Below are 13140 nucleotides of genomic sequence, written 5' to 3'. Positions count from 1 at the left end.
TAAACAATATAAAAAAGACGTACATATAACCAACCAGCATTTTGTATCATAATTCATTATAATTCAACTACCATTTTATAGGTAATAGTTGATCGTAATTCAACGACCATTTATCATCCATGGCTTTTAATAAATATAATTAGTAATATTAATTGAAATTGTTCCTGTTTTGCCAACAAATAATAAATACTGCTACTGAAAAAAATTCAAACTTTGCCAAAAGAAATTAAGCATACAAATAAAAACATTAATATACCTAATTAATACAATGATCATTAGGTCATGATGACTTTTATCTCCAAGTATGATACTCTTATTGGCTGGTAAAATTAAAATTAAAGAAAATAACAGCTGATGATGAAAACATTAATAATTAAGTTCAATATTATATATTTCTAAGCAAATTCAGATGCAATCTTTACCAAAGCATCACAAGTTTCTTTTGGCTTCGAATTCATTGGCATATGATCCGCGCCTTGAATCTCAACGACGTCTGAAACGCCACCGTTTTGGATCATCCATTGCTGAAATTCCAATGTTATTGTCATGTCTTGGTCACAAATGGCATAAACTCGAGGAACTGACCCATATGACTTTTCAGATAGCTTCTTTGCTTTGCACAAGTCTTCAATGAACAATGACCCAGGCCTTGTCAAGGCCATAGCCAACTCATGATCCTATATATATATAATATGAATTTTTGAATTAGTTAGACTTTTCAACAATATTTTTAACTAATACAAATAGTAATATGAATCAATGTACCTCTTTTGGGCTGAGTTGATAGAGCTTGGTCGAAATGGAATTTGGACCAAAGATTATGGATGTTAGTGGTCCTTTAGGGGTCTCAAATGACCCAAACTGTGTATCTAGCCGTGCACCTGGTGGAGTCCTTTCCCAAAACTTTACGCATACGACAAAAACATTTTATGAAATAATGGAATTTGTAATGAAAAAGAACAGCAATACAAACGTTACATGTGTAATTCTATGACCTATATATGTTCGTGCCTTGCACCCATCAAAAGCACTTTTTTTTCAGTATAATATATAAGGATTGTTAGCTCAGTTATCCAAGTTTTTACAAATTAGCAAAATTATTCTTATATTTAGTTTTTCAAGTTATATATAATAATATTGTTTTTTTTTAAGATTATAATATTTAAAGTAAGGTTTCTAAAAGCAGTGACAATAGCTCCTGTAAAATCAACAAATCTTCAAATTTTTAAAAAAGTTGTCAAAAAAGGTACTCCAATAATTGCTGTATTACATATAAATTATTCACCTATGCTAAAGCCACCAGCTTTATTTATAATATATTATTCATACTCTAAACTATTTTTTTATTAATTTCTTATCCTTTCTCTCTCTCTTCAAGCTACATTTCTATTTTTTTTTTATTTAAATGTCTTTCTTTCTTTAATTATTTAAATTGTAATTATTAATTTTTCTTTTCATAATATCTTTATTATGAAGTGATAGTTAGATAAATATTTGAAATGAATAAAAAAGTTTCATATTTAATATTGTTAGGAAAATATATTTTATTTATAAATTTAGATTAGTTAAAAAACGTAGTATAATTATATATATAAATATTGTAAATATTAAAAAATATATAAATATTATTGTAAGATATAAAAGTATTATTGAAAGTAAGAAAAAATATTTAAAATGAATAAAAATATAATATTTAAATGATATAAACAAAAATAAAGAAACTGATATATTATATAATGTAAAAGATAAAAATAAAATAAAAAAAATATTTTAGTAATGTATTTTAAAAATTATAGTAAAGTACGAGTGCTCAAACAAAAAAAAATACAAAATAAAGCTGTTAAAAATTTTGGCTGACATAATAGCTAATTTTTTAAAAATAAAAAAGTTACTTTTACTTTCTCTCTCTAAATAACTAATGTCTACACACATTTCTTTTCACTTTCTCTGTCTAAACAAACACTGATCTATATTTTAATATATATATATATATATATCCAACACAAATAAAGAAAAAAATATATTATTTTTCCAATTTTTATACATAAAATTGATATTTTTTTAGAATTTGTTGACTTTTTTGTAGGTAAAAATTGATATTTTCTTCAAATGTTGGGACCCTTTGGGAGGGACCCTATACTCAGACACGGAATATAAAATAAATACTACTCTAAAACATCTTTATACAAATATATATCGATATTTTATAACCAAGTTGTTGAGATAATCCTTGGGAGAACCAAAATTCTTAAATTACTTTAACTTTTCAAACCAAAACAATAAGAAAATAAAATTTTACAATTTTTTCCTCACTTTTCTTTCAATAAATTTTTGGCCCACATTTTATTGAAATTATAAACACAACAAAAATAAATATTAATCATTTGTTTTTTCGCATCTTATATCTTATCAGTTTATTAACACTACAAAAAAATTGTGTTAATTCGTTCAGTATCCAAACTCGACAGCTCGTGTGTGTCTACCGAGATAGCCTCTAATATTGGCGGTCACCCAAAAAATCGTCGAGATAGCTAAAGAAAAAAAAAAATTAACGTCAGACCCAATCTTGGCGAGTCTATCAAGATAAGGTACTTTAAGTATTCAGTCTCAATGGGCTCACCAGGCTTGTCGAGATAGGCCTTACGAAAATAAAACCTAGCAACCCCAAAAACCCCAGTTGCCTTTCCCTCTCTTTTGTTATTTTATTTCTCTTCCTTCTCCCATTTCTTCTCCACAACCCCCTTCTCATACCAGCCCCAAAAATCACATTTTTTATATCTATTTTCAAGTTTTTTTTGCCTCAATTTCATCATTATTTTATCAAACTTCAATGATGGATTTGGGCATTTCTTGTTGGTAAGTCATTTTAATGTTTTTGTCCTAATTTCTTTTTTTTTTTACTTTGAAAAAGTAAGTAAAAATTAACAAATTTTAGTTATTTTTTGTATGTTATAGGTTCAAATTAGTTTGGACAATCTTCATACAACACTAGAGGAGCTTGGAAAATTACCTTGGAGCTTTATTTTGGTAAAATTTCAATTTTATTTTTTCATTTGTTTGGCCGAAATTTAGATTATTTTTTTATTATTATTCTTGAATTATGAATATATTGGGTAATGTAAATGAAGAATAATTGAAACTATTTAGATTAATATATAATTTTAAAAATTTTTTTTATGAAAATTACAAAAATAATACATATAATTTTTTAAATAATAATAATATATATATAGTCTATCAGCTATTATAAATTATTTTGATGTGCTGCAAATACAAGATACAATTAATGAAAGGTGAATTCTTTAGTCCCTCACAGGACTGAGTCCTTCAGTTTGTGGCCCATTTTTTTGCCGAGTGTCAAATTTTTATAGGAATTTGTCTCTTTTTCACATTTGCTTTTGACCGGTTGTGTGAACCGGTTGGAAAGTTGCTGGTGATGTGGGTATAAAAAGTAGAGGCAAAAAAGTAATTCCATATCCAAAAATTTGTACAGTTGAGGACTTGAACGTAAACTTAATATGAATTTGAGAGATATTTACGATTTTGGTAACGTAAGCATTGTGCTTCCGCCAAATGATTTATATGTTATGTTGAGTGAGACGCAACAATAACCACATAAGTAAAACTGATATATATTTTTAAGTTTTTTCCTAGAGATGTTTCATTTATTCCCCAACAATCCTAACTCTCCCCCATCAATCATAAATATATATATGCATACATATATATATATGTATATACATATATCATTTTTAACAACATATCGAAAAAATTAAACATCATTCATAAAAACAAATTATAAAAATGCACACAAAACCTTATTTTGAACTAACCCAAGGCCACAATCACGTGCGAAGAACTCTATTAGCCATCGTTAGCGAAGAACTCGACCCACCGTAATGGAGAAGTTGAGCCACCGTTTCTAGCCTCATGCCTGTGCTCTACGCCTTGTCGCCGCCAACCCAGGAGAATGAAAGAGATGGAGATATTTTACAACCAGTAGAAATGACTGATTCATGGAGTATATCCAAAAAATATATGTACAATTGATGACTTGATCGTAAACTTAATATGAATTTGAGAGATATTTACGATTTTGGTAACGTAAGCATTGTGCTTCCGCCAAGTGATTTATATGTTATGTTGAGTGAGACGCAACAATAACCACATAAGTAAAACTGATATATATTTTTTGTAGTTGTTTTATAAAAAATTTTAAAGTTTTTTCGTGAAGATGTTTCATTTATTCCCCAACAATCCTAACTCTCCCTCCATCAATCATAAATATATATATGCATATATATATATATACATATATCATTTTCAACAACATATCGAAAAATTTAAACATCATTCATAAAAACAAATTATAAAAATGCACACAAAACCTTATTTTGAACTAACTCAAGGCCACCATCACGTCCGAAGAGCTCTGTTAGCCACCGTTAGCGAAGAACTCGACCCACCGTAATAGAGAAGTTGAGCCACCGTTTCTAGCCTCGTGCCTGTGCTCTACGCCTTGTCGCCGCCAACCCAGGAGAATGAAAGAGATAGAGATATTTTACAACCAGTAGAAATGACTGATTCTTGGAGTATATCCAAAAGAAGAATCAACATATATCTAATGCCCAACCAAAAATACACAAACAAATAATAGATATAATAGGAAAGGGAGATTCGGAGTTAGAGTCGACTTGGCAGTTGCGTGGAGTAGAAAATCGACTGGGTCCACTGAGTTAGAGTTGCATTCTTGAGGTTACAGCAGCCATGCTGACAAGGATTGAGATGGGAAGACAAATATGGTCTTTTGAAGTGAGAAGGAAATGCATGCACAGATGATGGACGTGAGGGAAGAAGAGAGACGAATGATTGCTTATTTTTTTTTAAACAATTGATTGATAAAGAGTAATAGACCCCACCGAAAAAAAATTCTAACCAGTTACATGTGTTTTAAGGGTAGTGTGGTATTTTAACAAATTTTTACAAAATAAATTGATCTGATGGCTGACAATCTTTATAGTTAAATCTAATGGTTAAAAATCTATGATGAATTTAGTCCCTCCAAAACAAGTAAGGGACTAAAGAATTGCCCAATAATGAAATATAGTCGGAGAAATAGAAAAAAAATGCAAAATTATTTTGATGGGCTAGAAAACCGCTGAGATAAGCTCCCAATTTCAATCTCGACACTGAAATTCTGAGAAGGCCTAGCCTATCGAGAAAAGACATTTCTTGAGTAGTGTAAATGGGATACAATTAAGTTGGCTATTTTTCTTTTCCTACCAGAAAAAGAAACTGTAATTCTCCTTCTCTTTCCAAAACTAGAATAATAATAATAATAAATGAAAAGAAAATTAAGATATTTTTTTTGTGGGGAGAAAATTAAGATATTAAAATAGAAAAAGATTTAGATATTACACGTAGTCGTGATCTAGTTTTGGACTGGCATGGAGATTATCTAGAAGATGTTAAATAAAAAATCTTCTGTTTGTCTTATTCCATTTAAAATTTCACATGTACATTATTATTTATTATTTATATATAGAAACGAGAGAATTGATCGATTTTAATAAGTGATTAATTAAATATTTAAAGATGTTTAAGGCACGTAAGTATATTTTATAGATGAGTACTAAACTTCTTTATACTTATTGCTTATGTTCATATATATATAACAGTGTATTAAACAAAGTAGAAAACAAAATGAACGTTACCTGATCTACAACATACGATGGTTGATTAACGGTGTCCGGCATTAACGCCGTCAAGAAAACGGCGACGGTGATTTTTTCAGGAAAGTTCTCCATAGCCATGGCTAAGTTGAGGCCTCCAAGGCTATGACCGACGAGGACCACCTTCTCTTCCGGATCAAGAGACGCCACTAGCTCCAACAGTGGCTGAGAATAGTCCAACATTGAGTGCACATCTTTAATACTCTTCATGTTGATGCCGGAAGCCGCCATGTCAACTGTCGTCACGCGGTGGCCGGCCGCCTCCAGCAGTGGCTTCACCTTGTACCAGCTCCAAGCCCCATGAACCAGAACGAAGTGCTTGCGTTCTCCCATTTTTTATTATTATCTTCTTCTTCTTGATAATTTTTTTTTTTGTTGAGAAAATTTGTGATTTTGGAGAGCTAAAAACAGAGTGGTTAGAAAGAAAGAGAGAGTTGAGAATTACAATTAGAATCTCATAACTCTAAAATCTCAACCTTTAACTGACTTAGGAAAGTACAGTCTTCCTTTCGAAAGTGAGGGAATATCGCTTCTCTAGGAGCGTCTGGGCATTACTACAAAAAGTGTTTTTTAGGACTCGCGGGAGCGAGTTTTCTATTTGATAGCCTTAAAAATGGGGTTTTTTAAGACTCATGTTGCGAGCTCTAAAAGAATGTTTTTAGGGCTCGCATTGCGAGTCCTGAAAAGTTTTGTTTTTAATTTTAAAAAATTAATTGGTAGCCAAAGTTCCAACCGGAGCTCTGACTATGACGGTGGCGCCACCACCCCACGGTGGTGGTTCGGTCCAATCCTTTAGTGAGTTTTGAATCTCAAAGCGCAAGGAATGCAGTAGTGGTGGTCATTTAGCTCAGGGTAGCTCGAGGTGGTCGAAAAATGCCCAAAAAGTTTCGAAAACCCATATAGTCGTCGAACTTTGAAGGCTCCGTCGAGAGGGAGAGAGAGGGAATCCAAGGAAGAGAGAGATAGAATGGGTTGTGTGTTTTTTTTTTCTTTTCTCATTTAATATACAATAAAATTTTTGTTAAAAAAATTATTCAAACTTTTAAGACACATATAAGTTTTTAGGGCTCGCACTACGTGTTCTAAAAGAAATTATTTAAGGACTCTCAATGAGTGTCCTAAAAAATCTAGGAACTTTTGTTAAAAAAAAATCAAACTTTTAGGAGACATCATTTTTTAGGACTCGTACCGCGTGTCCTGAAAGAAATTATGTAAGGACTCTCAATGTGTTGACACCGTTTTTCGTCAACTTAGAAAATAAGAGCATTTAAACAAAAAATACCAGAGGAAACAATATGAATAGACATGATTTTTTACGTGGTTCAGCGATTAAAATCTGCCTAGTCCACAAGTCTGTGTTATTAACTCTTTGGAATTCTCTCAAAGCTTTCTGGAAGCAATTATACAGAGTTTTCCCTGGCTCATTTCCTTGTCCTTACAAATGATTCGTCCCACTCTATTTATAGAGTGGTTTAGTAAATATCTTCCCACAGAATTGGGTTAATATGATACTGTTAACCGAGATTTTCGGCAACTATATTAATGAACAATATTTACTGATAATAATAATGAAAGTAGAAGATCGACACGAGGTTTTTACGTGGTTGGGGCGTTAACTAGCCTTAGTCCACGAGTCCATATATTAGAGCTATAAGAAGTTTTTACAATGGAGTTTTCTGACTTTATCTGAACAGAGTTTCTCCCTCCTCCCTCCTTTTTTCCCTCTTTGTGCGTTGTTCGACAACTTATATTTATAAGCTGAGGGGAACACCGGGTCTGGGCCGGATCTGACCCGGGCCCCTCAGAGAAATGGGTACAAGGGGCCTTTCTAGTGGAGGCCCAATACAAAAAGGTATACGATACACAAAATTTAAACCAGTTAAGGCCCAACTGGTTGACCTGGACACAAGCCTTCGCCCGACAAAACGGCACTTTGGCTCTGACCACTTCGAGTCACGAGGCTAATTCAGGAGACAAGACCGGTCAGGGTACTTGGCTGCGCAGTCCTGACACTCCAGTGGGCAATCCCGAGGCGACCTTTTCTGCAGGCGAAAAGTGGGGGACAATGCCCACGCTAAATGAGGCGGTTTCAGGATCCTGGACGCCTGGCCCTTCAACTGGGGAGGAGGTGACCCAGGTCCGTTTACCATTGGCCCGCTCCGTTTACCTCGGGCCCGGACCATACCTAGTTCCGGGATAGGGACCTGTAGGCCGCGACGGTCCGAGCGCTCTGGGCATCGCCGGGACCGTTCAAGATGAAGACGAACCCGGAGGTACGTCTCGGACCCCTCCAGACGGGCCCAGTCTAGGGTCCCTGGGCCAGGGCGAAGGCCCAAAGCCCTTCCAGGAAATGGGGATAACATTTACCCCCCAAGCCTTCACCCAGGCTAGCCGGGAGGAGGGTTGCACCACCCTCGCGGCGCTCGCCAAGTCGTCTCCCCATTTCCTGTCCGGGCTAGGAGGCTTGGCCGGAAGGCCGTGGCAATGGCAGGTGGCTTAGTCCGGATCGTTTACCGTGATCCGGGGACGTTTACCTTTGGCCCGCTTTAGGCAAAAGCGATACACGTGTCGCCATGTGATTGTTGCAAGGGCCTCGAAGAGTCGCCTAGGCCTCCCAAAGGCCGCTAGGCCTAGACTAGGGTGTCAGCGCACGTCATGAGGCGTCCCATCCGCACGGGGGGAAGTCATCATTAATGTCCCCGGAACGAGGTGGACCGTAGGATGGGACGTCCTTTGGCATCCGCCACTCCTGGACCGTTGGATTAGAGGCGTCGAGGATCCAGACCTAAAGGACTCATAAATGCCCCCTGCGCGATTCTTGATCGTCGGATGAAGAGGCACCTGACCGTTGGATTGTGGGCCAGAATTTGGGGGCCGATATAAAGACTCCTAGAGAACAACATTCGTCACTTTTCCATTTTCGAACCAGCTTAAGAAAAAACCCGAACGCTTGTTAGAGCTTTGCATGTCCGACCTCGCCGACGAACTACTCCGCCGCTTGCTAGTTCTGCGCCATCGCCTGTTTCCCAGAGCTTCAACCTTCGTTCCTCATCCTGACGGCGTTTCTTGGGTTTGTCCTGTCGAAGAATTACTGCATCGGCTGTGCCACTTCAAGAACAAAGTTCTGCCATCCTTACGGTCGGACAGCCACCAGCCTCGGCGGTCGACACCACACAGTAAGTCTTTCCTAATTCCGTTACCAACTTTGTTAACTTATGCTCTCTAGATGCATGCACCTAGGTCCTGTGCTTTAGAATTTGTTAGGGAGGCTGCCTGGTTCGGGCGGCACCGTGCTCGGATGCTTCCCGGACAAGGGGTGGACCTTAATAGCCTTCTCTCCCGATCAGGGTCCCGGGGCTTTTCGGGGTCCTGGGCCTGGTCCGACGGGACTCCAAGCAGTCCTTAGGAGACTCCCTGTACCTCGACTGACTTTTTTGGGTTTAGGTACTGACTGCTTGGTCTTTCTTTCTCTGTTCCCAGATCGTCAATCATGGCCAAGGGCGTTACACTCCATTCTGAAGAAGAGGTCAATAGGGCCCCTGTAGTCGCTCCCGGATCCAAGACGCCCACAGGCAACAGGTGGGAAATGGACGTAACGGCCAACTCGTTCCGGAACTACCGGATGATGCTGCTCCTAGAGACGAAGCTGGGCATCGAATTGACTCCGGGCATCTTCCACAATCGCATGGCTAGGCTAGAGGAATGGGCGCATACGTCCGTGGATGGATTCAAGGCTTGGAGCACCGGACATATCAGCGCGGGAGCTACGCTCCCGCTTCATGACTACTTCGTGCGGTTCCTGACATACGTGGGGATCGCACCTTTCCAACTGCTGCTGCAAGCGTACCGTCTGCTTGCTGGGTGGAAGGTGTTTTGTGTCGCGAAGGAGATCGCGGAGCCCACTCCGACGGAAGTCTTGTACTTTTACAAGTTGGCGCCGCAAGTCAATGTTAAAAACAAGAGCTTGGACGGATTTTACAGGCTGCAGCCGCGGAGTGGATATCCTGCTCCTACCAGCACCTGGAAGCACCCTCCGGATGTCAGGCATTACATGACATCCGGGTTCCTTATTGACAAGAACCCCACCCTGCTGCTAGACTTCCAGCGAGTGGGTAAGTATTCCCCCGGACCCTCTTTTTTATTCATCTTTTGCTTCCACCTCTTATCGTATCTTCCGGGTTGCAGGTCCCTTCATTCAAACCCCTCTTACTGAGTTTCTCCTGGAAAGGAGGAGGTTCTATGCCAAGCTGACCGCGGAGGAGCTGGACGTTGGGGGCTATGTCAATGATAGAAACCTCCAGCTAACAGGGTTACTGGCAGCCATCCAGACCATTGTCGTCCCGAGCTTCCGGGGCATCCCGTGCGAGAAGGACAACGAAGTCCGGGAGCAGCTGGCTCTTGACCACATCGCCGAGGTGGTGAGAGCGGCGCGGGCCACGGCAGCCCAGCGTAAGAAGAATCAGCTTCCTGCGGAAGAGGCCACCTCAGAAGAGCTAGAGGAGCTTTTCGAAGACACCCTACCAAACGCCAGGACTCCCGGGGCTAGTGTATCGGGGCGAGGTAACTCCCCTTTAATCTTAACTTATGCTCCCCAAATCGGGGACTTAGCTAGGGATAGGCTAGAGCCACCAGGCCACGCGTTTGGGGCTGATGGGGAGATGAGGCCTTCATCTCCCGTCCTTTTAGGATCAGGGATCCTAATGTTCCTGTCCGGGTTCTTCCAGTATGGGGGGTTTCTAACTCCGGATGATGTAGGAGACCGGATACACTCATTCGCTTTAAGGGAATTGAGTCTCGCCCGGGGCCTAGATGAGGGTTCGTCCCGGGCTGTCCTTTTTTTTTTTTTTTTTACTGCTGTGTTTTCCTGTCTGGCTAATCATACTATCTCCTTTCTCCTGTACTTTTGCAGAGGATTCTGATATATCTAACCCAGCCAGCGAGATGAGGAGGCTCATCAAGGAAAGGTTGGCCAGGAGGTCAAACGCCGTGGCTGGCTCGGAGCCCCTCCCCACCAGTGAAACACCCGGGTCAGTGCCCTGTCCCGGCGAGGCTCTGGCAATGGTCCCCTTCCAGGCCGTGGAGCCGGCCGCGGACGTCTCTTCGGACCAGCCCCCGGTGATTGATTTGGAAGCGGGCGAAGCCGTGAGCCTGAGCTCAGGAAAAATGGGCCCGGAAGATGACACCAGGGAAGGCGGACTCGGGAAGAGGCCTCGGACGACATTGTCGGAAACAGCCGAGGAGTCACATGGGGAGAGTAGGCTAACCGCGAAGGAGATCCCTGCTCCGCCTGCTCTTCCCCTCCGCCCAACTCTTCTTGAGGAGGGGGAGTCTGCCCTGCGGGACCAACAGTCCCGGCTGATCAACCGGACCTGGGAGAACGGCCGATGTTGGAGGGACGACGCTTACAAAGTCCTGACAATCCGTCGTCAGGTCGAGTTCTCGGACTGTCCTGCCGAGTTCAGCGCTCCTCAGCTGATCGTGGACCGGCTAGCTACCGAGGTGGGCTTCCGTCCCAAGCTGGGCCAGGATGTCGCCCCCACGGCCGCTGATCTGCTGGATCAGGTAGGGAGCACTATGTCCAACCTCCAGCTGAAGAGGTACGCCACGATAGCCAATCTGGACGTGCTGTTTATCTCTCAGGCCCTCCGCCACCAGGCCACCGCGGTAATTTTCATCTCATATCCCTTCGTCATTTGTTGGTGGTGATTTTGTTTTCTAACTTTTGTTTGCTCCAGGTCGATTTGCTGTCTCAGAGGAGTGCCGACTTGGTGGCCGAACTTGCAATAAAGATAGAGACGGCCAAGCTGGAGCTTGAGGCGGCCGTGAACCAGAGGGAGGCCGTCAAGGAGACCCTTAGCAGGGAGACGACCCACCTCTAGGAAGAAGTGGCCCATGCTAAGGCGGAGCGCGAGGAGATTAGCCGCGCCAAGACCGGGTTGGAAGAGGAGTTGTCCCGGAAGACAAAAGTTTCCGACGAAAGGGCGACTCTCTTGGAGACGGCCGCGACACAGTCAGTCCTGGACAAGGAGGAGATCCGAACCCTGAAAGCCCGAGTCTGCGAACTGGGCGATTCCCTGCTGCAGGAGAAGGCGGCGCATGAAACGACCTGTCGGGAGAAGGAGGAGGCCGACAACCTAGTGGATTTCACCTTTGATGAGGCCATCTATATGGCCTGGTGCAAGGATAAGAACATGAACCTCCTTGTCTTCCCTGACCCACAATCGAAGCGTGTCGAATACGAGGCCAAGGAGAGGGAGGATGCGGACCTCCGAGCGGATGCGTTGTAGGCCCGTGTCTTGGCCTTGTACTTTTGTTACTGTTTTTGGCTTATAATTAAACTTAAAACCTTGCTACTTTCTTTTGTCTTTTAAGAAAGCTTCCTTCCATTGTTCAGTAGAGATTTCGATTTGTTGCCGCGACTAACTGATTGCAGGGGGTTTTAGTCCTGGTTCCAATGGCCGGGACCAGGCCCAACTAAATTTTCCAAGTCTCTAGCCTTGGCGTGGACATCGTTCGTCTGGGGCGGGACGAGCCTTGGGCTTGGTCCCCTTTTTTAAATACCCCCGGACATCATTCGTCCGGGGTGGGACCGGCCTTGGGCTCAGTCCTCTTTTTTAATATTCCCGGAAGTCGTTTTGTCCGGGGCGGGACGAGCCTTGGGCTTGGTCCCTTTTTTAAATACCCCCGGACATCATTCGTCCGGGGTGGGACCGGCCTTGGGCTCGGTCCTCTTATTTAATATCCCTGGACGTCGTTTCGTCCGGGGCGGGACGAGCCATGGGCTTGGTCCCCTTTTTTTATATAACCCCGGACATCGTTCGTCCGGGGTGGGACCGGCCTTGGGCTTGGTCCATTTTATTATATACCCCCGGACATCGTTCGTCCGGGGTGGGACCGGCCTTGGGCTCGGTCCATTTTTTAATATACCCTCGGACATCATTCGTTCGGGGTGGGACCGGCCTTGGGCTTGGTCCCTTTTATTATATCCCCCCGGACATCGTTCGTCTGGGGTGGGACCGGCCTTGGGCTCGGTCCTCTTTTTTAATATCCCCGGACGTCGTTTCGTCCGAGGCGGGACGAGCCTTGGCTTGGTCCCTTTTATTATATCCCCCCAGACATCGTTCGTCCGGGTTAGGACCGGCCTTGGGCTCGGTCCTCTTTTTTAATATCCCCGGACGTCGTTTCGTCCGGGGCGGGACGAGCCTTGTCTTGGTCCCTTTTATTATATACCCCCGGACATCGTTCGTCCGGGGTGGGACCGGCCTTGGGCTCGATCCCTTTTTTAATATACCCCCGGACATCGTTCGTCCGGGGTGGGACCGGCCTTGGGCTTGGTCCCTTTTATTATATACCCCCGGACATCGTTCGTCCGGGGTGGGACCGGCCTTGGGCTCGGTCCTCTTTTTTA

The 13140-nt window shown here is 42.1% G+C and overlaps 1 protein-coding gene across 1 annotated transcript; it reads right to left on the bottom strand.

The window, feature by feature from the left end:
- Positions 1-279: 279 nt before the first annotated feature.
- LOC133779609 (salicylic acid-binding protein 2-like) lies at positions 280-6171 on the bottom strand. Its single transcript, XM_062219553.1, has 3 exons — positions 5715-6171; positions 766-903; positions 280-677 (listed from the first exon to the last, which is right to left on the bottom strand). The coding sequence occupies exons 1-3, from the start codon at positions 6063-6065 to the stop codon at positions 396-398; spliced, it is 771 nt and encodes a 256-aa protein (XP_062075537.1). The 5' UTR covers positions 6066-6171; the 3' UTR covers positions 280-395.
- Positions 6172-13140: the final 6969 nt, after the last annotated feature.

This window comes from Humulus lupulus, chromosome 1, assembly GCF_963169125.1.
Source record: "Humulus lupulus chromosome 1, drHumLupu1.1, whole genome shotgun sequence".
Lineage (NCBI taxonomy): Eukaryota > Viridiplantae > Streptophyta > Magnoliopsida > Rosales > Cannabaceae > Humulus > Humulus lupulus.
This window is presented reverse-complemented; position numbering and strand designations above follow the sequence as displayed.